The following is a 25,968-nucleotide window of genomic DNA, read 5'->3' on the forward strand; positions in this document are numbered from 1 at the left end:
GGTTGCTTTTCGGGATCAAAGAGCTGCACTCAGAGCACTGTTTTGGAGTATTTGGCGTCTATTCAGATTGTTTGCGGGCGTGCCATCTCGGAGAGCATTACAGTGGTCGCTCTCGATATCTACTTGCTTATCTTGATTTTGAGAATGTGTTATGAAGTGTATATTTATTGTTTCACACATTGCTCTTTTTAAAGAATGCTTATTTAAAACTGACTGTTAAATAATTATTTTACTAGAAAACCTTGAGTGTTATTTGGATACTTGTATTTGTGGATTTCGATGCTACAGCTCACATTTACCCCTCTTTAGATCAGGTACTCTACCAACTTGTGTGTCACAGACCTATACCAATAGTTTGGTTAGCTGATACCAAGAGGACAAGACTGTTGCTGCATACAATCGTGTCCAACAGGTGGCAAACCTGTTGAACAAAGAACTTGTGTATTTTGAACTTTAAAGAAACTGTAGTAGAAGGTTCAGAAGCAGAGTAGTCGGGTGTCACGAGGCGCTCATCCAAAGGACTCCGACTGAAGTATTTTTGGGTTGTGTTGACACTACGAGAACTAAGAGGTTCAGTGTGAAGTGTCAGAGTGGTGCTACAAGGGTCAAGCAAAACCCCTCGTACACTCGAGTCTCTGACACATTGGAGAGCACTGATTGAACTGTGACTGTGTGACGCCTGCCCGGGAGCTGGAAAACCAATGGAAGTGAATTCCGCTTAGTGTTAAAATAACCGTGAGCATTGTGGCGACAAGTGTGAACCCAACTGATTGATGTCCATTGTTGAGGAGAATTTTCATTTCAGTGCTTAATTCCTCCCACCTTGGAGACCTCCAGCTCTTTTGCTGGACCTGGGACTTTGGAATTTTAACTACTGAGTAAGGGGGACCTTTTTCTCTTTCTCTCGTGTTTTTCCCTGATTTGGATTTTGTATTATCACTGTTTTTGGAGTCATGCAAACTCCATAGGCATCTGCTTTTTGTATGGTGACGCACAGCACCTTCAGTGTAGTGTCACTGAGAAATCCTTTAGATTTCTCACAAGGTTTAAATAGCTTTTCTTGGGTGAGCTACAGTTCCCAAGAACAGTAAAGTGAAATTGATCTTATTTACCTTTTCTCTTTGTAGATCCAGCACCGTCATCTTATAGTGCTGTGGGGCTTGGGGGAGTTTACTTAGTATCGCCTTTTCCTACTGTCTCATGTATCATTTTATGTTACCCTCACCACTTTAAATGGTTGGTGGCAGTGGTGTGCATTTTCCTACCATTGTGCTTTTGCAGACACCTGAAAGTGGCTTGTTCACCTCTTGCCTGCAATGTCCTGGGTCGAGCCTGATCATAGGAGCAGTGGTTGTTTTCAATGATAGTGTGCCATGTCCAGCTAGCAGTCTCCTGGAACCGCATCAGCCACTGCTCCTGTGAGCCCCGGAATCTCCTGAAACAGACCAACTGTGTGTGTGAGTAGGCCCAGCTTACCAGAGTGTGTTTAGAATAGAACCTCAGGCACTTTATAATCTTGTTGTCCCCTCCTCCCTCCCGATAGGGATTTTATGGACATAAGGTGTTAGGACAGTTTTTCTGAAGTCCAACTAAGGGCTTAGTAAAACAATTCAACTGTGGCAGTACAAGACTCCAGTCCTAGTATAAGGCTGTACCACCTGAGTTCAGGCTAGCGTAGACGGAGCAGCCAGACTTATCTTGGGAGGGAGAGAGGGCTGTAGGTTGCTACATAGAAATTGTAGCATACGTATGGTACAAAGAAACACTAGTGTAAAAATATGCTGGGAGTCTATAGTAAGCCATTGTCCCGCAGGGCCAGCTGTACGAGGTGGGGTTTATGTGTTTTTTTTTTCTGGAAAGCTTCTGGTCATACTCTGGTATCGGGCTACAAATGTATGTGAACCAATGCAGTAGACCTTGCTTTGGCCGCAGTGACCTTTTCCGCCACCAAGATGTTCCAGATTTTGATCCACCAGAGGGTCATTGAAGGGCCCTCCGTGGTCTTCCAGGTGCGGGCGATCGTGATTCTTCTTGCTAGTAGTAATGGTGTGATGAGTTTGGCTGACCTCCCTGTTCTTGGGTATGACCCCCGGTCTAGTTCCACAGGTTTGGGGGAATAGGTGCTGTTAGGTTTTGGTTGACTCGCAGGGAGGTTTTTGGAGAACAGTATTTGGACAGGACCATTTTACGAAAGCTTGGGCCGAACTGAAAGGCCTCGACTGAGCAGTAGAAAGGACCAGTCCCAATTTATCAAAGACTTTGGATGCGTCTAAGGCCAGAAGTGCCATTTTATGAGAGTCTAGGACGGCTATTGCCACTAAGTTTAGGGCTCGCCCGATATTCTCCCTGGTTGACTTACCTGCTATAAAGCCTGGTTGATCTGGGTCGATTTAATTTAGGAAGGACTGCCAGCAAGCCATTTGCTAAGATTTTAGAGTAGATGTTGGCTTCTATATTTAATAGGGAGATGGGTCTATAAGAGGTGCTCTCTCTGGGGTCTTTTCCGGGCTTGAGCAGGAGGATAGTTGTGGCCTCCATGATAGTTGGGGGGGGCGGGGGGGGTAAATGGACCTCGACAAACCAAAGGAGTTAAAGAGGGGCCAACAATTGGGGTCGAACACCTTGTAAAACTTTGTTGTGAACCCATCCGGGCTCGGGGCCCCGGACTTCAAGGATTTAATGGCTGCCTCTACCGCCTCGCTCGTTATTGGGGCATCCAGCACTTCTATGTCGGGTTTTTCGAGATGCTGGAGGGTGGCTCCCTTGAGGTAGCTATCTTCTGTTTTATTACGGGGAGCCACAGTCATTGTCTCAGTGAGATGGGCCGCTGCCAGCTGTAGCTTGATGTTCTCTGTATAGTGGACCTTTCCCTTTGGGTCTCGGAGACCCATTATGGTATTTCGTCTTGGTTAGCTTTTCAACCAGGCACTTGTTCGCCTTATCGTTCTTGGCATTTTAGATTTGGCCAACGTGTGGGCCGTTTCCTCCGTGTAGTGGGCTTCAAGCTTGTTCCGAAATATCTGCAGGGAGCGATGGGCCCTCTGTGACCAGCCCTTCTTGTGTTTACCTTCGGCTGTCTGGACATCCTCTTCCAGCTTCATGCGGGTTTCCGTTTTCGGTACACCACCCAGTGGGCTATTATCTCCCCCTAACCACCGCTTTCATGGCTTCCCAGGTGTTGGCTGGAGAGGTGTATTCTGTGGGATTCTCCCAGAAGTAGCATCAAATTGCCTTGGGAATAGTGTCCCTCAGTGCCATGTCGTTCAGGATCGGGTCATGTAGGCTCCAGCGGGGTCTTGGTGGGCGGGGGTGGAGGGGGGAATAGGGTTAGAGCCGCTAGAGGCTGTAAACTGGAGTGGGAAGTGTCTGTTCGGAGGCGTGGGGAATCCAGTGGCAGCAGATGGGTTTCCTGCAGGAAGATCAGAGCCTCCTAGATCTTGCAGGTGTTGCAGTGTTGATTTACGCTTGGGGTGGTGGGAGGGGAATTTAGGCCCTTCACATTAAGCAAGATGAAGTTCAGTTTCTGGTACGCTAGCAGTTCCCTGGGGGAGTCTGATTCTGCCGATAGAGGGAGGAAGGCCGGGGTCTATCTCAGTCGCCATCTGTCTTGTGCCCTTGCAGATCCATTGCCTAACCAGGGTTTAACTTGTGCTTCCAACTTTGAAGCAATAACAAAATAGCGGCAGTAAACAACAAACTCATTGCCGGTAACCATATTAACAAACTGGAAATGGGGAGTTTTCCCCCATGGGCCTGTAGGCGCTATAGCACTTTACGGCCGGGCATTGGCTGTGTGAAGGCCGGAGTTAGAAGTTTGTGGCGATCCAGTAATCAGGCATAGTGCTGGTGAGTCCAAGAGAATGGGTGAGCCCCCTGTGAGAGCTTCTCTAGGAAGTTGTGTGAAGGCGAAGAGGAGATGCCCTTACGCCTTCTCCGGTGAGCTAGTAATGCGGGAAGTGTCGGCCCAAGTGTATTGAAGAGTGGTGGGGAAAAGCCATCGGTAATGCACCTTCTGGTCTTGCAAAACCATCATCAAGGGCCCGAGTTCTCTTCGTCGTTGCATTATGGCCACTGCAAGGTCCTGGAAGATTTGGAGTGACATTCCTTGGAATGTGAGGTCTCCCTGTGTCCGGTTGGCTGCAAGGATCTCTTGCTTTGTAGAAAAGTGCCGGGTAATGAATTTTGGAGGTTTGTATTGTGGTCGGGCTCCTCGGGCGCATATCCTATGGGTGCGGTCCAGGAGTAACAACGATTTGTCCAAAATGAGAGGGAGGTTTGGAAGAGCTCCCCAATGTAGGTTGGAAGGGCCTGCTCTGAGCTCGAGGTGGGCACTCCTTTGATCCGGGGGTTGTTCCTACGGGCCCCGTTTTCCAGGTCCTACTGTTTCCCTGCCAATTCGTCACTCTTCCCCTCTAGTGCCTGGATTCTTCTCTGGAGATCCGCCACCACCGCCGATTGGTCTGTTGCACGTTCCTGAGTCTTTGTTCTGTCTCCAGTACCTGCTGGTGTAGATGGTCCACCCTTACCGAGATCCCTGCAACACAACTCCTGAATTCTGCTTTAATTTCAGACATAAAAGCCTGTAGATCCTCTTTTGTGGCTAATTGCCCTGTAGTGGGGTCCTGCGGGGGGACAGGGTCTCCATTTTATGTTTATAGTATGTTTATCTGGAGGCTGGAGGAAAGCTGCAATGTTGCATTTTTTTAATGGGTTTTTGGTGGGGAGGGGTCAGAGGCCCCCCCCTCCTCAGAGGGCAACCAGTGCCGATGGAGCCGCCCTGGTGCAAGCGTGGGCGGGCTGGATCCTAGGAAAAATCCCTATTTTGGGAGGTGAGGCTGGAGGCTCAGAAGCGTAGTCTCCCCTCGTGGCTACAACTCTTGCCCTGGAGAAAGGCTGTCTTTGTGGCTCCACCACCCCACCGGTCCCTCCCCCGGGCTGGAGATAGATGGCAGATCACCTTGCAGGGCAGGAGAGGGGGTTGTAGGTGTGGAGATCAATGGTTGTAGGTAGCAGGGGGTGTCCGTGCCTAGTGGGATCCCTCGGTGCCACACCGGGGTCTCTTTTTTTTGCCTGGATAGATGAGTGGCATCCTTGTACTAGTTGGCTCCCTGAGGAGCGCGGTCCCCTCTCCGCTCCTGGGGGTTCCCCAACTAGTGAGGGAGCTCTTGGCAGTGCCCCGGGCCTCCGGGCCTCCGCATACATAGTGCCGGCTTGATAAGGGGGGTGGGCGGTCTTATTGTGAGTCCCCGGGCCTCGCGCTCCAGCGCCGGCCGGGACCCCAAGTCTCCCACTGCTCCTCCTCTGAGGGACGAGGCTCCGTCTCCCTCTCCCGGGTGTCGGAGCACTGCCCTGCGTCCCCGCTCTTAACGGGCAGCTCCACCGTGGTCTGCTTTTCTGTGGGAGGGAGCCCGCTTCCTCGCCTCACGTATCTGGCACACTTCGGGCATCAGCAGTGTCAGGGGCTCCTCGTCCCTCTGGTTGCTTTTTTGAAGCTCGGGGGTCCTCAATCACCAGGAGTGCCGCCTGTGGCACTGTACTCCGCGCCGCCCTCTTGCTCCAGCATGGATGATGTAGCGGGTGTCAGGCCCTTTAACGGCTGATGTTACGGTGGCTATTTTGGTCAACTGCTTCTTCAGCTTCCAGGATCAGACTTTTATGCAGGAACCCAGCCAATCATACAGGTGTGCAACATTAAAACCGGGGGGAATGGAAGTCTTTTCAGGACAGCCAGCCTCCCAGGCTGTAAGACAAAGGGATGCAGAGTTTTGGACTCCTCCCTCACTTCCGGCCTTCACAGACACTCTGAAGCCGGGGCGGGCTTGACCAATGTCTCCTACCGAAGATAAAATTAACACAAAGAACTTTCCCGCCCTGGAAGGCAGGGTCAAGGACCAAGAAAGGAACACTAAAATGGCATTTTGGTAAATTGAGCACCCATGGGTGCCTTTACTGGGGCTGTGCAAACAGCCCCTGGTAAAGGTGCACCGAATTAGTAGAAAAGTTCACTGCCACCAGCCATTGAAGGTAATCTTGTCCCTGTAACAAACGTTAGTTAGAATGAGAAAGGGGATACATTGGGTGTGCTCGTCTCACCTAAATAAAGTTTAGAAAGGGTAACATATCATTGATACCCTTGGGAACTGTAAGGTAAGCCAGAGAAAATTAAAAAGGGGAGCCCCTAGCGCCACCCAGCAACAATAGGCAGTATATGCTAAAAGCTGTCAGAGGATAAAATTAAAAGGAGAGTCTTAAAAATGACCCCCATAAAAAGAGTAAAAGGGTCTGTGAGTGTGGGAAAATATTCCCACTCACTGAGGTATAGGGAAAAACAATCCACAAGTTCTGGGGGCCTCACAAGTGAGGGAGATTTAGCACTAAACTCAAAATCATACTTCACAGCGGACTGCAAAAAAAAAGACAGACGGGTGGGACCTCCCCAAACCCTTGGTGATTGGCCCTAGCAAGGGATGGCGTGCTGATTGGAAGAATACGAAGGAAACGCGTATAAAAAACAACGGAAATGTTACGTTGCGTCTCTTGGATCCTGTTGGGGCAAATTTTCTGAAATTTGCTAATTCCTCTCTACCTTAGAGAGCCCCAGCAACTGTCCTGGATTTTGAGGACTTGAATTTTCAACCTGGAGAGTGAGGCCCTTTTCCCCAGTCTCTCGTGTATTTTTCATGTGATTTGAACACTGTGTTTCTTTTGGTTGTGGAGTCTGACAAACTCCATAGGCATCATCTTTTGCATTGTGTCACAGTGCACCTTCAGTGCAGTGATACTGGGAAGTCTTTCATATTTCCCCAAGGTTTAAACGCCTCCTCTTGGATAAACTACTGTTTCCAAGAGCAGTGAGGTGAAATTGACTTTACTTAAATTGTAACTTTTTAGACCCAGCACACACCATCTTACAATAGGATGCTGGAGGGGCTACTTGGTATCCCCTTTGTCTAGCTTCTCATGTAACATTTTTATGTTACCCTTTCCTCTATGAATGGCTGGTGGCAGTGGTTTACTTTTAACTACCGTGGTGTGCATTTACAGCGGGCTGCGTTCGAAGCTACTGTAAAGCACCTAACGGTGCCATTTTTGTCAAAATGGCCCGGTCGTCTTTTTTCAATATTTCGTTGTAGAAAGGTTCTCTTGAGATTTACTTTGCGCGCCAAACCAGGTTTGGTCCCTTTGTTCGCCTTGCCTTTGGCAGTATTCATGAATGAGGCCCGCCTCTGCCTCCAGGGTGTCTGGCAGGGGCAGGAAGTGAGTGAGGCGCCCACAACTCCCTGCGCTTAGTCTCCTAGGAGACAGCCGGCCAATCATCAGAGTGCATTTCTAACAGCCCGGCAAGGACAGCCACCCTGCTGGGTGACTGACAGCTTGTCTGGAATGAATGGGAGAAACCTGCATAAAAGGCTAGGCTTTTTGGCTTGGAAAGCAGTCTACCACTGGACGAAGGAATCCGAAGAAAACTTGGAAGATGCCTGATGCAACTCTTGGACCGTTGGTTTGCCCGGTGAAGCCCTGCTGCTGTGCTGAAACTCCAAATTTGTTTCGACTAGAGGAGCCCTGTAAGGACGACTTCTCCTCTTGAGTTGGTGGGACCAATCAACTCCAAAGTAAGCCACCTGGACATCCTCTCGGAGCTGGTTGAATTTCCTCTGCAGTTGCTGCCCGAAGAGCCAGGGCGAGGAACACCAGATTGTGTGTTGCTTTTAAGTTGGCCAAGAGCTCCAGGAAGATCCTCCGGACTCCCAGGAAGCAGGACTGACCGAGCCTGAGCCACCTCAACAGAGCGCTGGACCCCAGATGAAAGGAAAGCCCATCTCAACAGCCAAGAGTCAGCAGTGATGCTATTTGCTTAGACACAAGGAGCTGAAACCGTAAAGTGCCACTCGATAGAAGTTAGTCCTTTTCTGTTGCCGACCGTCCCATTGCAGTGCAGGAGTCCTCCAGACGTCCTCCCTCTTGTCCCCATGACTGAGGCCCAGGAACATGGGTTCTGCAGAGCTGCACACTAACAGAAGCCAGCCAAAGCCCTTTTCTTCTAACCAAAGGTACTGTACAGTATAAGAGAACTTGCCTCTTGTCGTGTAACCTCACTTGTTCTCTACTGAGACCTGTCTTGTTTGCTCTCTGGAGTTGCTAACGGCTTCTTTACTTCACAAGCCTAAACCGCTAGTGGCCCTTCTTTGATTTCTTCTTTTCTACAAAGACCTCTAAAACATTTTACCTACCTCTGAGAAATCCTTCATCTCACCTAGACATTTGCCCAATTGACGTTGCCCTGGCCTAGCCCCCGAATTACTTTTTTTCTTCCCTCTGTCATTGTGTTTGCTCTTTCTTCGAGGAAGGGCTTAACTAACTTTGAATTGGGGGGGGGGGTTCAAAAGTACTTACCTGCTTTCAGAATATTTGTGAGACCTCTTGTTTTGTCCTAAAAACCTTTCTCTTTGACAAACTCTTAAGTCTGATTCTAAATGCTAACAGTGGTATATTAATGTCCACAGTGTCCTAGTTACTAAAGTCACCCGAGGGTGTAGGAAGTGTGTGTGCCATCCCAATAGGGTACTTACGGATTTAGAAATAAGAGTGTGTATTGTGAAGTGTATTTGTGGGTTACTTTTTATATTGTTTTATTTATTACATGTTTTTACATTTATAGAGCGCACTACAGCCCAAAGGCATTGAGGCGCTAAAACATGAAAGTGTACGCAGGCAAGATTGTGAATACATTGAAAACATAAGGTACTTAGTTACAGAATCAGAGCGTGGTTACATGTGCCTTTGCGGAAGGCCAGGTGAGAGTCAATCGCCCTGAGGTGCGTAGGTAAGGCATTCCAGTGTGAGGCTGCTGTAGCAGGGAAGCTGGTTCCGCCCGCACATACTCTGCGCGTCTTAGGGATGGAAATCAGGTTGGTGTAGGCAATTCTGGAAGGCCTAGAGGAGGTTGGTCGGGATATTCTTTGGGCGAGGTATGGAGGAGCAAGGTCATGGAGACATTTATGGGTGAGGGAGAGGATTTTAAAGATGATTCTCTGCCTGATGGGCAGCCAGTGGACCTGCCTTCTAAGATCAGAAATGTTGTCCTTCTTGGAGAATCCTGTGGCAGTCCTAAGGGTGTTGTTTTGGGCAAGTTGTAGTTTAGCAATATTTTTGCTGGATGTCCCACCAAGGAGAGCATTGCAGTAATCCAACCTAGATCCTATCATGGCGCTGGCAATGGTGAGGCCATTCTGAGGTGATAGGAAGGGTCTTGCTGCATTAATCAATTTGGAATAGTATGCTGAGGACGAGGCTATGGCATCGACTTGCCTGTCCATGGTGAGATTAGAGTCGAGATAGACTCCTAGGGTCTTGACTGTTTGGGACACAGCAATGGGTATGTTGTCGATGGTAAAATAACAGTATTGTTTGTCGAGGTTACCCAAAATGGTTGGTGACCCAATAAGTAAGAGCTTGGTCTTCTCGCTATTAATACATAACCAATTATCTGCAATCCAGGCTTGGATGGTGGAGTAAATGGAATTGGGGTGTTCTTGTCCAAATCATAGTCACCAGTGAGCGGGATGAGCTCTTGGGTGTGATCCGCATAATTGGTGTATGAGATGCCCAAGGCGTCAAGGAGATTGAAGTGAGGCCGGGTGGACAGGTTCTAGAGGGTGGGCGCTATGCAGGAGCAATGGGGCACTCCACATTTGATGTAACTGGGGGTGGCGCATGCTGAGTCAGAGAAGACTTTCATGGCCCTTTCCTGTAGGAAAGAGGTGATCCATGCGCATGCCTTGGGGGAGAAGTTGGCTGCTATTGAGAGATGGTGGCAGAGAGTGTTATGATCCACGAAGTCGAATGCAGCTGATAGATCGAGGAGCAGCAGGAGCGCTGGTTTGCCAGCGTCTCGCATGTCGTCCATTTGATTTTTGAGGTCGAGGAGAGCCGTTTCAGTCCCGTGTCGAGGTCTGAATCCAGACTGGCGAAGGCCCAAAAGGCGGTGGTGCTCAAGGAATTTTTAGACTTGCTGGTAAGCCGCTTTATCCAGTATTTCCAGTAGAAAGAGGACAGTGGTGATGGGCCTGTAGTTCCCTGGTACCGATGGGTCAAGGGATGGTTTGTTTTGAGGAGCGGACGAACCCAGGCTTCCTTAAGATCAGTCGGAGCATGGCCAGCCTGAAATGAAGCCTTTCTGAAAGCGGTGAGGAAGGGGGCAAGGGTAGGGCCACAGTCTTTGACTAGTTGAGCAGGGCAAACAAAGCCCTTGCAGTTGGAGGGTTTGTTTGTTTTTAGGAGTGTGATGACCTCAGATTCAGTGATGTCCTTGAAGTCCAATAGCGTAGAGGAGTTGATTTCATCTCTTTGCTTGTGTTATTATTCTAGTTGGCAATTCCGAGGGTTAGGGCTTTTTGGTGTGCCTGGATTTTGGTTTGCAGGGTGTTACATTTATTGAGCATGGCGGATTGGATGTTGCACCATTTTATATCTTTCACTATGGTGGAAGGTGGGGTGGATGAAGTTTCAAGTTCCCTGAAAATGTCTTTAGTTCTAGATTTGGCATTGGCAGTCCTGTTGTTGAAGGAGTTGGCTTTGGCGAGGATAATAGCTGATTTGTAGTCTTTAAGGCAGATTTAGTAGCGTCATTGGGTTTATCTTTCCAGGCTGAGAGGGCAGCTTGCTTCTTGGCCCAAAGCTCGAGAAACTCTTGGGAGAACCATGCGTTAGTGTGCTTGGCTTTTTTTGCTTTTCTGAGAGTGAGAGGGGCGATGTCATCAACTGCATGAGTGATTGCCAGTTTAAAGGCGTTAGCAAGAGAGTCAGGGTCAGTTGAGAAGGGGGCCTGGAGAGCTGGCAACTCATGGAGGGGTGTGATCCTTTCTACGGTTAGTTGGCGGTAGCTTTTTGCGAGAGCTGCAGGAAGAGGGGAGTTGGGTTTGGGGGGGGCCCTTTTGGAGGTGTTGGGGTCAAATTATATGTAGTGGTTATCTGTCCAAGGGACAGGTGAATTTTCGGTAATTAGCACTGGGCAGTTGTGGTGGGAACCCCAATCTAAGGAGCGTCCTGTGATCTGGGTAGGACCAGAGATGGTTTGCGAGAACCCTAGAGTGGAGAGGGCTTTATTCAGGGCGGCAGCGTGAGCGTCGTTGGGATCGCTGAGGCCTAAGTTAAGGTCACCTGTGAGTAGGACTTTGGATTTTTTTTTTATTTGCTGACAGTGCTACGATGAGGGATTCCTGGAATTCGGTGATCGGGCCCGGGGGTCGATAGACCATGTGAAGAGCCAAGGTTGGGTTGGGGGAGAGATTGATTTTGAGAGGAAGGTAATCACAGCTGTGGCAAAGTTCACCTTCAATCCTCCTAATAGCAAGGTTTTCTTTGGCGATGAGGGCTACTCCCCCACCCCTAAGAAGGGGTTGGTCTTGCCTGTAGATGGTGTATCCGACCAGGATGGCCAGAGAGTGCAGGGCCTGAGGTATCATTCAACCAAGATTCAGTAATAATAAGGAGATCAATATTGTTGTTGAGGATTAAGTCATGGATGTCCAAGGTGTGTGCAGGAACTGAGCGGGCATTGATTAGGGCACACTTGAGGGTGGTGGTCTGTGTCGGTGGGGGCAGCAGGCACTGGCGTATTCATTATAGTGGGGGCAGCAGGCACTGGCAGGTGTGCAGCATTGGGTGCTTCTGTAGTTGGCCGGACCGTGGCAAATGGAGTAACGGGCCCTTGGAGGTTGCTCTCATCATGTTGTAGAGGCAGTGGAGCAGTAGGCCATTACTCCAGAGTAGGATTAATGCGATGTGCCAGAGGTGCAGTTGTTGTTTTAGAGGCGTGTATCTCAACGTCCAATGTACAAAAGTCTCTAGGCATATAGTCATAGGAGCGAGATGTTAGAGAGCCTAACGTATGCTGCTGGGTTCGCTGTTCTGGGTGTAGGTCATTGTGTGCAGAGCCAGGCGAGCAGATGGTGGTGTTGGCCAAAGAGATAATAGTCCAACACCTGCTCCCGAGACGCTTGTTACGAGAGTTTGTGCTAGGCATGTAGGTGGGTAGGGACAGTTTAGTGCGTGAGCAAAGTCGTGCGTTGCGGGCAGCGCAATTAGAGAGGCTAGGGGATGTGAATAGGAGGCAGCTGGAGGTCTTACCTTGTTGATGGCGCCAGGGAGCTCTGTCCAGCAGCGGAGAGCTGCAGAGAGTGGCAAAGGCCTTGTCCATAGGCCTTTGCCATGTAGCGGCTTTGCCTGGCGGCGGACCTTTTAAAGCGGGAGAGGAGGGGCTGCAGGCCGCAGCGCGCGAGTCAGCTGACTCTGCTCCGGCTGTGTTTTCCCTCGTTGCTGTGGTGATGACTCACTTCTGAAGAAGGCTTATTTTAACTGACTGATAAATACATTGTTTGTTCAAGAAACCTGGTGTGTAAAGAGTTTATTTGAATGCTCGTCACTGTGAATCTCCAACTTCCCTACAGCTCACATTGACCCCTCTTGAGATAAGCCTGGCTGCTCAACATGCTACCAAACTGTGTAGTACAAGCTTATACCAAAGGTTGGGTTTCCTATACTTGTAGGCAGAGTTGTGTGTAGTGCACCCAAAGGATACTACATACACACTCTGCCTAACACTGGTGGCAGACGGTGAGGACATATTGTAGAGTTGTTACACTAAGAATTTGCTTTGCTTTTGTTCAACTAAAAACCTTCACAAGGCTAAACTCCACTAGAAAAGCAATTGTAAGATGCCAGATATGGATAACTTCAGGCAGGAAGAGTCTAACTCTAATATTATTGAGGAGTCTCAGGAAGAGAGCCCCTCTTTACCTCAACAGGCCCTTTTGCCTCAACCTTTAGCCGCAGGGACCCCACAAGGTCCATCATTGAGTCTAGAATTTGTGTCTCTTGAATAAATTAGACTTGAGTTAGAGTTGAAAAGATTAGATCCAAGCTGAAACCAAACATCAGGACATCAAACTAATGGAAATGCAACATGCGCTTGAAATGAAGAAATTGTCTCTTGAAAATATTTCTATCCCAGAGTCTTCTAGGTCTTCCAGTCCAAAGAAACCTTGCATGCTTGAAGTAGCGGTGAGTATGTATGATGTGAAATTTTATATTTTTGATTGGTTGGGTGCTTTTGAATATAACTATGTGATTCAGGGTTTCACAGGGTATCAGTTGATTCCTTGGCTTTTGTCTAGGCTCCCCCAGGTTGCAACTGATGCTGTAATGGAGGTGGGGGAACTTGAAAGATTGGAGTATGAAAATGTGAAGCTTAGGACCCTCAGAAAGACTGATGGTACCCCTTGGACTACCTGGGTATGTGAATGTGTGTTTGACAAACTTAGATGGTTGGGTTAAGGGTTACAGAGTGAACTTTTTTTGAAGGAATGAGAAATCTGTTTTTGTTGGAATCTATTTTTGATGCCTGCTCTCCTGAGCTGAGACAGCACTTGGCTGACTCAAAATAGATTGATCCCAAGAAGCTATCAAAAGCTAATGACTTGTGGGTTGCCAACAGGGCTACTCACAAGGATTTTGGGGCCACTCATAAAAAGGATGAGGGGAAGCAGCACAAGAAAGATAACAAAGAGAATTCCCATCCAAAAGAGGGCCACAAACATAAGAATGGTAAGTCATTTTGGGAAACCAGGTCGTCTAGTAAAACCTCTGGTTCCAAACCACAGGGAGGTCAGCGGAAGCCCCCCATTTGTCAAAACATTTGGGAAATATTATGCTTGTGTGTCAACTGACCATGTGAATGGTGATCCCAGATGCAAGGGTAAACCTTCAGGGGTCCACACTGCCTCCTTAGCCTTCATCCCTGAGGGAGAAGTACATGTGGCGAGTGGAAACATTCAACTATTGGCTGAAGACCCCATTTGAGTCTCTGCCAGCGTATCTTTAGTTTCCCTGGGTCTGTGGCAACAGCAGAATGTAGATGTGTATAACTCTATACCAGATAACACAAAGGAATACTACAGGGACAGTGTACTTGTAAATGGTCAGGAGACCCCTGCCATTAGAGACACTGGGGCCAGCATCACAGTGGTGGATGAAACCTTTTTCAAACCAGACTATGTTGCTAAGGCACCCAAAGGTCCCACCAATCTTGCTGGAGGTCCTATCCAGATGGTTCCAACACTACCAGCTATCATCCAGTGCAACAATATGACTGTAGGAATACCTGTCGGTGTACAAAGTGCAGTGCCTGGTAGAGTCCTGCTGTGGAATGACTTAACAACTCTTGAAGTTGTATCAAGCACCCCCAGGCCTCCCAGTAAAAGGAAGCAGGAGCAGACTAGGAAGGCCAGAGAGCTCACTTTAAATGACTCTCAGTGGATTGTTACAGAAGAACCCATAACACCCAGTCCACAGGAAGAGCCCACTTCTATTTCCAGGAAGAAGGAGACAAAGGGGAAACCCAAGGTCTCGGGAAACAAGAAAAATAGCATCAAACCAAGACATCCCTGAGAGGGCAGTCCAAAGTCACACCAGTGACTACTCGACCAGCTGAGGCTGAGTGTGAGGTCCAACCAGAAGAGGTTGAGTCAGCTACTGATGATACAGAGCTGGAAGAAGACCTTCCCTCTGTTGGAGATCTGGATCCTAAAGACCATCCACAGCTGCAGTCTTTACTGGCAGAAGGTGGCCCCTGTCGGGCAGACTTCAGCAATGGCCAGAGAATGTCCTACTCTTGAAGGACGTCACCAACAGGCAGCTTCCCAGCTGGAAGGGCAAGAGCCAGGGAAGCACAGGTTATACTCGGAGGATGGCCTCCTCTACAGTGAACCTATTCAGTCTACCCCAGGAGACTACAGGACTGTTACTGCTCATGCAGTTGCTGAGGCCCTACTTGGTATTTTTACCAGAGTAGGTTTTCCTAAGGAGGTTATCTCTGACAGGGGATCCAACTTTATGTCCCACTACATGCAAGCCATGTGGAAAAACTGGAGTGACCTACAAGTTCACAACAGCCTACCTTCTCCAAACCAATGGGTTGGTGGAGAGGTTTAACAGAACTATGAAGAGCATCATAGGTGCTTTAGAAGAACCCCTTAGAAGAAAGTGGGACCTTCTACTGCTATGCCTTCTCTTTGCATATGGAGAAGTGCCTCAAGAAGCGATTGGATTCAGGCCCTTTGAGCTTCTCGGTGGTCATCTGGTTAGAGGTCCATTGGCCCTAATCAAGGAGGGTTTGGAGAGTGCTCCTTCCCACAAGCCAGGGAGAGTCACTGACTATGTGGTGGGTCTCCGAAGGAGAATGTCACACATGATGACAGAAGCTTCAGATAACTTGAAAGCAGGTCAGGCTCTGGTGAAGCATTGGCATTACCACAAGGCCAACATGGCTGAGTTTACTCACAACCAGCTAGTTCTAGTTATGGTACCTACAAGATAGAGGGCCTTGCAGGACAAATGGATTGTACCCTTCAAGGTTGTGGGAACACGTGGGGAGGTCAATTATTTGGTGGACTTTGGCAAATTTAAGAAGGTCCCCAGGGTCTTTCACACCAACTGCCTAAAGGCTTATGTCTCTAGACCAGAACTGGGAGCTTTGCTTCTAGCCTCTGCAGAAGAGGCAGAGGAGAAGAGTGAGCCTCTACCTGACCTCCTAAGGGGACAACCTTTTAGATGGAAAGATAGGAGTTCATCTCTCTTCTGATCTGACACTGGAACAACAGAAGGAGTGTGAAACTCTGTTAAATCAGTTTGATCCTCTGTTTTTACTAGGGCCAGGCTTGACCCCTTGGGGCCAGCATGAGATCTCACTGGTGACTGTTTACCTGTTAAAAGCAGAGGTTACAGAATGTCGGACCATGTAAGAACCGGTGTCCGGTCAAAGTTTCGACTCAAAAGGGTTGAATGACAAAAGGGCCGAGTCAATTCGACCGAAAACAAAAGGATCTAATTTTAAAAAAGTATATATTTTTTTTTGTTGCTTTAATATAGGTAAAAAAAGGTGTTTTTACACCAAAAACAGGGGTTTGGGACGGGGGAGACTCTTGAGCAGGCCAATCTGACCATAAAGGCAAGTAAATGTCAACTTGGTCAGAGTAAAGTGGCCTACCATGGACATACGGTAGGAGGAGGTGAAATAAGGTCATTGCCTAGCAAAGTACAAGCTTTACAAGACTGGGCCACCCCTTTTACTCAAACCCAAGTGAGAGCCTTTCTAACTCTCACAGGTTGCTATAGGAACTTCATTGAGAACTATGGGACCATAGATTCTCCATGAATCTGATCTCCTCGCCCAAATTTCCCAAGAAGGTCGGGTGGAATGAGGAGCGCACTAATGCATTTGAAGGACTTAAGTAAGCCCTTTGTCAAGCTCCAGTCTTAAGAGCTCCTGACTACAATCAATTCTTTATTGTACAGACAGATGCTTCCAATACAGGTATAGGTGCAGTTCTGGGTCAGCTGTATGAGAAAGGTAGGGAGCACCCCATTTGCTTCATCACAGGAAGCTGTAGGAACCTGAGACAAGGTGGGCAACCATATAACGTAAGTGTGTTACCATTGTGTTGTCTTTGAATAAGTTTAGACCATACTTGTATGGCTCTACTTTTGTGATTCAAACAGACCACCAACCCTTGAGATGGTTAATGCAGATGAAGGGGGGGAAATCCTAAATTGTTAAGATGGTCAATCACCCTACAGGGTTTTGATTTTGCCATTGAACACAGGTCAGGGTGTAATCACCAAAATGCTGATGGTCTCTCCAGAAAGTATGACCGACTGGAGTAAGAAGATTCATCCAGGGGTGGCTCATTCCTCCTGTCCCTTTGTCTGGGAGGGGTGGGGGGGCAAGTGTTGGGGGGAGAGGGGGCAAGTGTTAGGGAGAATACTCCGAAATTTGCTAATTCCTTCCACCTTTGCTGGATTTGGAGGACTTTTTTTTTTTTTTTTTTTGACCTGGAGAGAGGACTTTTTTTTCCCACTCTCCCGTATTTTAATGTGATTTTGAACTCTGTGTTTATTTTGGTTGCGGAGTCTGACAAACTCCATAGGCATCCTCTTTTAGTGCAGTGGTACAGGGAAGTCTTCCAGATTTCCCCAAGGTTTAAATACCTTCTCTGGGATAAACTACTGTTTCCAAGAGCAGTGAAGTGAAATTGACTTTACTTACATTTGTAACTTTCTAGACCCAGCACACACTATCTTACAATAGGGATCTGAAGGGGTTACCTAGTATCCCCTTTGTCTAGCCTCTCATGTAACATTTTTATGTTACCCTTTTCTCACTGAATGGCTGGTGGCAGTGGTTTCGTGTGATGTGCATTTATTGCCGGCTGCGTTTGCAGCTGCAGTGTAGCACCCATGGGTGCCCATTTTGTCAAAATGTCCCTTGTCTTCTTTTTTCACCATTTCTTTGTGGAAAGGCCCTTCTTGAGATTTACTCTGCGCACCAAACGAGGTTTGGTCCCATTTCGCTTTGCCTTTGGCGGGATTTGCGAGTGAAGACCGCCTCTGGGTCCAGGGTGTCAGGGGTAGGCAGGAAGTAGTGAGGGAGGTGCCCGAAACTCCCTGTGCTTACTCTCCTATGAGACCCAAATGCACTCTCTAGTGATTGGCCGGCTGACTGGAATGAATGGGAGGGAACTGAATAAAAGGCGAGTCTTTTGGCTTGCAAGGCAGAGTCGAACACTGGACGGAGGAATAAGAAGAACTTGAAGAGGACGCCTGCTGCAACTCCTGGACCGTTGTCACATTGATCCCTCTTGAGATAAGCCTGGCTGCTCAACACGCTACCAAAACTGTGTAGTACAAGCTTATACCAGTTGGGTTTCCTATACATGTAGGCAGAGTTGTGTGTAGGGCACCCAAAGGCTAATGCATACAAACTTGGCCTAACACCATGTCATAACCAGGTCCATCATGGCAGTGCTTTGGAAAGGTCGACTTCTTGGTTTCTAGCTGATTCAAAGTTTGTGTTGCTTAAATGTCCCTGAGTAGAAGAAAGTGAAAAGAGCCCCAGTGAAGCGGAGGACATTTTGGGACGCTTGACAAAGGAGGAAGCCCGAAATGCTGAGCGAGACAGAGAGGCCTTGTGGTCCCCTGAGGAAGTGCTAAAGACTGAATGCTAGAGCGAATTAAACAGAGACCTTCCGATTGGAACCTTCTAAGTGCTATTTATTTATTTTTTATTTTTTTGCTGTCCTCCTTTTATAACGTGGAGTTCAAGAACTATGACCTCTAAGACTCTTGATGTTGCCGCCATCCTTATCCAATTTCCATGCAGTAGTCCTATGTTTTACCTTTGCTTAATGGCACCCTTTACGCATATTCTGGTGTCAGTAGTTGTGTGTTCCCTTGACCATGTGGCACTGTTCTGTCTTTACCATTTTTAATGATTTATTACGGCCTTAATTGTAAATGTGCACTCAGTGGGGAGGGGGAGGGGGGGGCGGCCTCCCAGCCAACCAGGTGACTCTAAACAGGGTCGTTACCTCCTAGTAAAGCCCGTACACCGAGCCTCCTCGGAAGCGGGAGGCTGCCATCTTTCCGGCAGGAAATAAAGGTAAGGAGGCCCTGCACTGCCCACCCCTCTCCCAACTCTGCCCCACTTATCTAGCACCCCCTTGCCCCTCGCAGCAATGGCTTCTGTGAACAGGGAGGGAAGGGACGGTGTGTAGTTCCCTTCTCCCTAATCCATGATGGCCATCTTTGTTTTCTTTTTATTTTTGTGCTTCGTTTTTATTGTTGAGAAGAACTATTGGCATCCTGGTAAACATGCCTGGATGCCAATAGCAATAACCCCTACGGGCAGGTCGCTTTACTGGGGCAGGTAATGGGACGGGCATTACCTGGCCCGGTAAAGCCCCCGCCCGACGGATTTTGCTTGTGTGCAATCCACCTTTGTGCCTACTTTTTTGTGTGTTTGTATATAAATGCGTGTTGTAGTATATGGAATCCTTCAGAATTATGTAAGTTTTGGTCCCAATATATATATATAGCGTATTCAGAAGTGTTGTACATTATACTTGCACACCAGTCCCATATCTCCTAAATCTGTCTTACTGCTCACTATATGGCTATCCAGAGAGAGTGTAAAAGCGTTGCCTCTCAAAAGCACCCCAAAGAGTTGGTTCTGGGAAATCTTTGACGTAGTATGTTGAAATAACATTGAACATAAACTCTGCGCTGTGATTGCCGTTGAAGCTCCCCACAACTCATCTCTTAACTTTTTTGCAGGTATTTTAACTACCGTACCACCCGCTTCCTGACCGAGGAAGGATTTTATAAGTTTCATAACTGGTTTGATGACCGGGCCTGGTATCCTCTGGGGAGGATCATTGGTGGAACGATTTACCCAGGTAACCATCACATCTTCAGTTGGCCACATGTCCACTAGTGGAGGCGTTCTGTATTTATTTACTGCAAAAAGATAAATGTCCAGCAGTTTGAACATCATTGTGGATGTCTTTGTAAATGCAATCTTGTTAAGGAGAATTTTCATTTCTGTGCTAATTCCCTACAACCTTCCCCAGCTCTTTTGCTGGCCTTGGGGCTTGTGATGTTTTCCTCCTGAGTGAGTGGGACCTTTTTCTCCCTCTCTCATGTATTTTTCCTGACTAGGATTTTTATTTTTCAGCCTGGGTACAATCCTTCCTAGCCAACTGTACGATGAGTGTTCTCCCCCTTAGCCTCAGTGGACCCAATACAAATCACATGTGCGTCCCACAAGGTTCATGTGTCTGCCCCACAATGTACAACATCTTCACTAAGCCACTCTTCGACAAACTTGACAGACTGGGGGTAACTTATACCAACTACGCGGACGATACGCAGATCCTCATACTGCTATCTGGCAACTTGGTCGAAGAGACAGCTCTAGTAAACAAGATTTGCCTCCTCATTCAGGCATGGATGGCCTCCCACGGCCTCTGCCTGAATGACGACAAAACAGATACTGATCCTGGGTTCCGACTCTAACCTAAAAAAACTCAGCCCCAACTATCTCGCCTTCAACATAGATGGCAATATAATTAAAGTGGCAACTGAGGTAAAAACACTAGGTTTCTACCTAGATTCCACTTTATCTCAAACAAGTCAACTCCTTGGCCTCCTCCACTGCTTACACCTGCAAATTAATCAGGGCCTGCAGACCCTACCTGTCCAAAACCAATTGTATCACACTAGCCAACGCCCTAGTAATGTCTAAATTAGACTACTGCAACGCCCTATATGCGGGAGCTAGTAAAACTGCCATTAAACAAAATGCAAATACTGCAGAATAATGCTCTTAGAGCAGCCCTGGACATACCCCGCAGAGCGCACATTTCCAACATAAGGAAAGACCATCATTGGTTAAAAAGTAGCAACAGTTCTCCAAGACGCTATCTCTCACCCATGAATGACTAAACAATACTGCGCCCCCATACATTTCGGCTAGACTGACCAGAAAATCTTCTAGTCACCACACTAGAGGCTCTAACCTCTTCCTACTTGAAATTCCCAGATTCAGACTAACAAAAGCGGGCAGAGCAAGTTTCCCTGTTAGATCTGCCCGAGCCTGGAATGCACTCTCTACTGCATTGAGAGCGAATCTACCCTACTCTAGATTTAGACGCAATGTGAAAAGCTGGCTCTGGACCAAAGACGACCAACAAACTGATCCCCTGTTCTAGGCCCGGACCATTGCATAGAATTACCTTGATACCGCTGCAACTAAACTATAGACTATCTCATTGCCCCTTGTGATGTGAGGTACCCACATCCTGTATCTCTTGTATATATGTATTGCAATTTGTTGTTAACACTTGTAATGCATCTTCTGTATGTATCCTAATTATGTAACCTAAGCCTAAGTATTCTTATGACTGCTGCGCCCGGCTACCCCTCGCTTTGGAGCGCATTATCAAATAATAAACTAAACTGTTTTATGGAGTCTGACAAACTCCATAGGCATCTGCTTTGTGCATGGTGACATTAGGTGCAGTGCCATAGAGAAGTCCATTTGACTTCTCTGAATGTTTAAATACACTTTCTTGGTTGAACTACCGTTCCCAAGAATAGTAAGATAATCCTGGTCTTAATTACCTTTTTCTTTGTGGGACCAGCACACACCAACCCAGGTGGAGTGCTGGGGGTTACTTAGTAATTCCCTAGCCCACTTCTCGTGTGACCATTTTTGTTACACTGACCTACTTTAAATGGCTGGAAGTGGTTAATTTTTTACTACCGGTGTAAATTTTTACTGCAGGCTCAACTCTCAGCTGCAGTACAGCACCCATGGGTGACCATTTTCCCAGAATGGACCCTGTCTTCTTTTTTTCACCATTTTCTGCTTCTTGGCTTTTATTCTATTAGTTGAAATAGGTTTGAGTCCTTTGGGTGTTTTGTCTTTGGCGGGCTTCAACCTTGAAGCCCGCCCAGGCTCCAGTGTGTCTGGAAAGGCAGGAAGTGAGGAAGGGTCCCGAACGTCCCTGTCCTTTGTCTCAAGGTGTGCCTGAGTGAAACCAGTCCTGATTGGCCTGCTGGCTGTCCTAAAAGGACAGCCACCCTGCTGGGTGATTGACAGTGGAGGCTGTGAATGAATGGGAAATCGCATAAAAAGTGAGGTTTTGTTTGCTGAAGCCGTTCCTTTAGTAGCTGCGAGTTGGTGAGAGTGGATTTTAAGGTTTATTCAGTGCAGCATAAAGCAACTGGGCTACCAAATGAAACAAGCTAAAGGGGCAGCATGTGCCATCCGCTTTTAACTGTACTAAAGACACCTGCATATACATCGAGTTGGCAGCAGAGAGGGTTGCCTTTTCTGACTTGCTGCTCTGGGTTGGACAAGTGTTCTTCACAAATAAGAAATCTGGGATCTAATTTTGTATAATGTTTAACTGATGTGATGCAGGCATGGTATCAAGAGAGACACTGACTCAAAAGAATTAGTTTTAAAAACTTTATTTACTAGGGTTCCAGGGTTGGTGGAATGCCCGACTGGCCCTAACTCTAAAGGGATGGTTCCCTCAACTGATGTTTCTAAGGGCCGTCGTTGTCTAATAGTCTAAAACAAGTCAGTATGTGTCTAAATCTGTTTGCCGTCATGCTTTACAGAAATGTGATAGGTCTTTTTGAAAAGGACAAATAGTGATTCAACAAACATAGCAAAACCAGAGTTGGTTTCAAGTGGTCATCTCACCAGGTGCAATTTGGTCAATGTCACAAAGTTTCACTCAACAGGGCTGTTCGAAAGACCTTCGCCACGGGGCCCTTACAGTGAATTCCAATACTTTAAATGTTTCCGAATTCCTTGGGGTTCATGGGAAACCCAAACTTAACTTTGGTATAAGCTTGTACTACAGTTTGGTATCGTGTTGAGCAGCCAGGCTTATCTCAAGAGGGGTCAATGTGAGCTTTAGAGGAGTTAGAGGTTCACAGTGACAAGTATTCAAATAAACACTTGCACTCAAGGTTTCTTGAACAAACAAGTATTAATGTATTTATAAGTCAGTTAGAATAAGCCTTCTTCAGAAGAGAGCAATACAAAAACCAACACACAGATACACTACAATACTATCCACTCTTAGTTTCTAAATCAATAAAGACCCTTTTGGGATGGCCTACAGTCACAACCTACACATCAGGTGACTTCAATAGCTAGGGTGCTGGGGACATTAATATCTTACTGTTTGCATTTAGAATACTGTTATAAGTTGGCAAAAGGAAAAGGTTATTAGAACAAACAAGAGATCACAAATATTCTTAAGTAGGCAAATGCTTTTGGATTTGTATTTATTTTATTTATATAGCGCAGGCCAGGCCCAAGGGCAACCGGGCGCATATTTTAGTCAAACAGTTACATAATATTTACAAGTAAGGGAACAGTACATTACATATAATCACAATAGTCCCGACCGATTGCGACAAGTAAACAGTAGGCGTTACAGATCAGACATAGATCATCAGTGCAAGTAGGGTCCCAGCTGGCCCATTCAATAAAGAGGAGCAATTGTTAGTAGGAAGTGACTAACCAGAGCTTGGCTTTGTGTTTGAATTGGTTGAATGAAGGTAGGGTTCTGATCAGAAGTGGTACGGAGTTCCAGAGCTTGGCTGCCAGGACAGGGAAGCTGGTGCCTCCAGCAGATTGAAGCTTAAATCTGGGGATCGCAAGACCTTGGTTTTGTACAGATCGGAGTGCTCGTGCTGGTGTATAATGAGTGAAGCGCGAGGCTAGGTATGAGAGAGCTTGGTGGTTGATGCATTTGTAGGTGAGGGCCAGTGCTTTCAAGGAGATCCTATGGGCGACTGAGAGCCAGTTGAGGTTCTTTCTGGTTTCTGAGATGTGGGCAGATCGAGGGATGTTAAGGGCTGCTCTAATGGCATTATTTTGGGTCGTCTGGAGTTTATTAAGATTACCCTGGTTGGTGCCCTGGTACAATGCATTACAGTAGTCCAATTTGGACATGACCATGGTCCTGGCCAAGGTGATGCAATTCTGGGCCGTGAGGAAAGGGCGGCAGGCTGAGATCAATTTGCAGGTGTAAGCAGACGCGGAGGCCACTGCATTGGTTTGTCTAGTGAGTGTCAAGGAAGCGTCCAAGTATATGCCCAGAGTTTTGGTGTCTTTGGATACTTTAATCAGATTGCCGTCAATGTTGAAGGAGTCGAACAGGTGACTTAGTTTGTTAAGTCTGAGTGCCTAGGATGAGAAGCTCAGTCTTGTCATCGTTGAGGCACAGTTCATGCTGGGCCATCCATGCCTGTATGACAAGGTAAATGTCATTAAGGGCTTTGGAATCAGTAATGTAGTCACCAGTGATGGGTATGAGTATCTGGGTGTCATCAGCGTAGTTAGTGTAAGTGACACCCAGGTAATCAAGCAGTCATTCAGTATAACAGGCTAGACCAAAGTCAATGGGCAAAAGTCTTGTATAGGATGAAGCACCTCTGGTCGGTGTAAATGAGTAGAAAAGTCTTTGCACAATGTTTTAGAAGTCTTTGAAAAAAAGGAGTCAAATGTAGGGCCACACGCTGATTAGACTTGTGAGTAGTAGAAGATGCGAGCAACTCTATAATGAGAGGCGAGTTGGCTCAGACTTTACAGTACCTTTATATTGAAGAAAAAGTGCAGCAGATGACCCCTGTTCCTGAGCAGCTCTGCAGATCTCACTGTTCCTGGGCCTCAGTCATGTGGACAAGAGGGAGGACTTCTGGGGACTCCTGCTCTGCAATAAGACGGTCACCGCTCCCAATCTTTCAAACAAGTGGCACTTCTGTCTTTCAGCTCCTCGGGACTACCGCAAATAGCAACACCACGTTTTCTCGCTGTTGATATGGACTTTCCTTGCGTCTGGGGTCCCGCACTCTGTTAAGGGGGCTCAGGCTCGGTCAGTCCTGCTTCCTGGAGGATCTTCCTGGAGCTCTTGGCCAACTTAAAAGCAACGCACACAATCTGGTGTTCCTCTCTCTGGCGTTTCCGTTTCCAGCAGCAACTCTGGAAATTCAACCAGCTCCAAGATGGATGTCCATATGGCTTACTTAGGAGTTGATTGGTCACCAACTCAAGGGGAGAAGTCGTCTGTGCAGGGGCTTCTCTGTCGAGACGAATTTGGTGTTTCAGGACAGCAGCAGGGCTTCACCGGGCAAACCAACCGTCCAGGAATTGCAGCAGGCGTCCTCCTCAAGTTCTTCTTTTTCCTCCGTCCAGTGGTCGACTCTGCCTTGCAAGCCAAAAGCCTCACCTTTTTATTCAGTTCTCTCCCATTCATTTCAGCCTAGCTATCAGTCACCCAGCAGGGTGGCTGTCCTTGCCGGACAGTTAGCCGGCCAATCATCAAAGAGTGCATTTGGGTCTCCTAGGAGACTAAGCATAGGGAGTTTCGGGCACCTCCCTCACTTCCTGGCCCCACCAGACACCCTGGAGCCAGAAGCAGGCTTCACTCGTGAATCCCGCCAAAGGCAAAGCGAACAATGGAACCAAACCTGATTTGGCGTGCAGAGTAAATTTCAAGAAGGACCTTTCCACAAAGAAATGGCAAAAAAAGAAGACTGGACCATTTTGACAAAAATGGCACCCTTGGGTGCTTTACTGCAGTTGCGAACGCAGCATGCGGTAAATGCACACCATGGTAGTTAAACACGAAACCACTGCCACCAGCCATTCAGTGAGGAAAGGGTAACATAAAAATGTTGCATGAGAGGCTAGACAAAGGGGATACTAAGTAACCCCTCCAGCACCCGATTGTAAGATAGTGTGTGCTGGGTCTAGAAAGTTACAAATGTAAGTAAAGTCAGTTTCACTTCACTGCTCTTGGAAACAGTAGTTTATCCCAGAGAAGGTATTTAAATCTTTGGGAAACTGAAAGACTTCCCTGTGCCACTGCACTGAAGGTGCTGTGTGACCCAATGTAAAAGATGATGCCTATGGAGTTTGTCAGACACCACAACCAAAGGAAACTGTGTTCAGATCACATTAAAATACATGAGAGGGTGGGGAAAAAGGGTCGCGCTCTCTCCAGGTTAAAAAAAATCTCAAAATCCAGCAAAGTTGCTGGGGATCTCTAAGGTCGAGGGAATTAGCACATTTTGGAGAATTCTCCCTAACACACTCTGACCCTTTTGCCCCTCCCTCTGATTTTCCGTGCACACTTGCACTGTCCTTTACTCCTTTTGTGTGTCGTGGCTCTTGCACCTCTGTACTTGTTCCTGTCTTTCTCGGTCACTCGCACCCTTTATTATTCTTTCCTTTCGTGCCTTGTGCACATTTTTCATGGGCTTCTAGCCCCCTTTGCATTCACATTACTTCACTGTCCAATTTAACTTTCTTTTGTGCACACGCGCCTCCCCATTTTTGCGCTTGTACTTTAACTTTACACTGTTACTTGTATCAATGTCTTTGCCCTCTTGGAAACTTTCCCGTTCGCTTCAATTGAAAACTCCCACAAATGCCACCCTCTTTCTTACGCAGTTAGTGTTATGTATTGCGTTCTTCGCAACCCGGCTCTGCAATACATTCAGCCTCACCAGGCTAACTTCTGTGCTTCAGCTCCATGTGGC

The 25,968-nt window shown here is 47.4% G+C and overlaps 1 protein-coding gene across 1 annotated transcript in view; it reads left to right on the forward strand.

The window, feature by feature from the left end:
• Positions 1-25,968, forward strand: part of STT3A (STT3 oligosaccharyltransferase complex catalytic subunit A) — a 160,387-nt gene that overhangs the window by 38,536 nt on the left and 95,883 nt on the right. The window contains exon 4 of the mRNA XM_069614069.1: positions 19,171-19,292. Coding sequence (XP_069470170.1) covers positions 19,171-19,292 — 122 coding nt within the window. The remainder of the gene's footprint in view (positions 1-19,170; positions 19,293-25,968) is intronic.

The sequence above is a fragment of the Ambystoma mexicanum genome, chromosome 9, assembly GCF_040938575.1.
Source record: "Ambystoma mexicanum isolate Mex_15411 chromosome 9, UKY_AmexF1_1, whole genome shotgun sequence".
In the NCBI taxonomy this organism is placed as follows: domain Eukaryota; kingdom Metazoa; phylum Chordata; class Amphibia; order Caudata; family Ambystomatidae; genus Ambystoma; species Ambystoma mexicanum.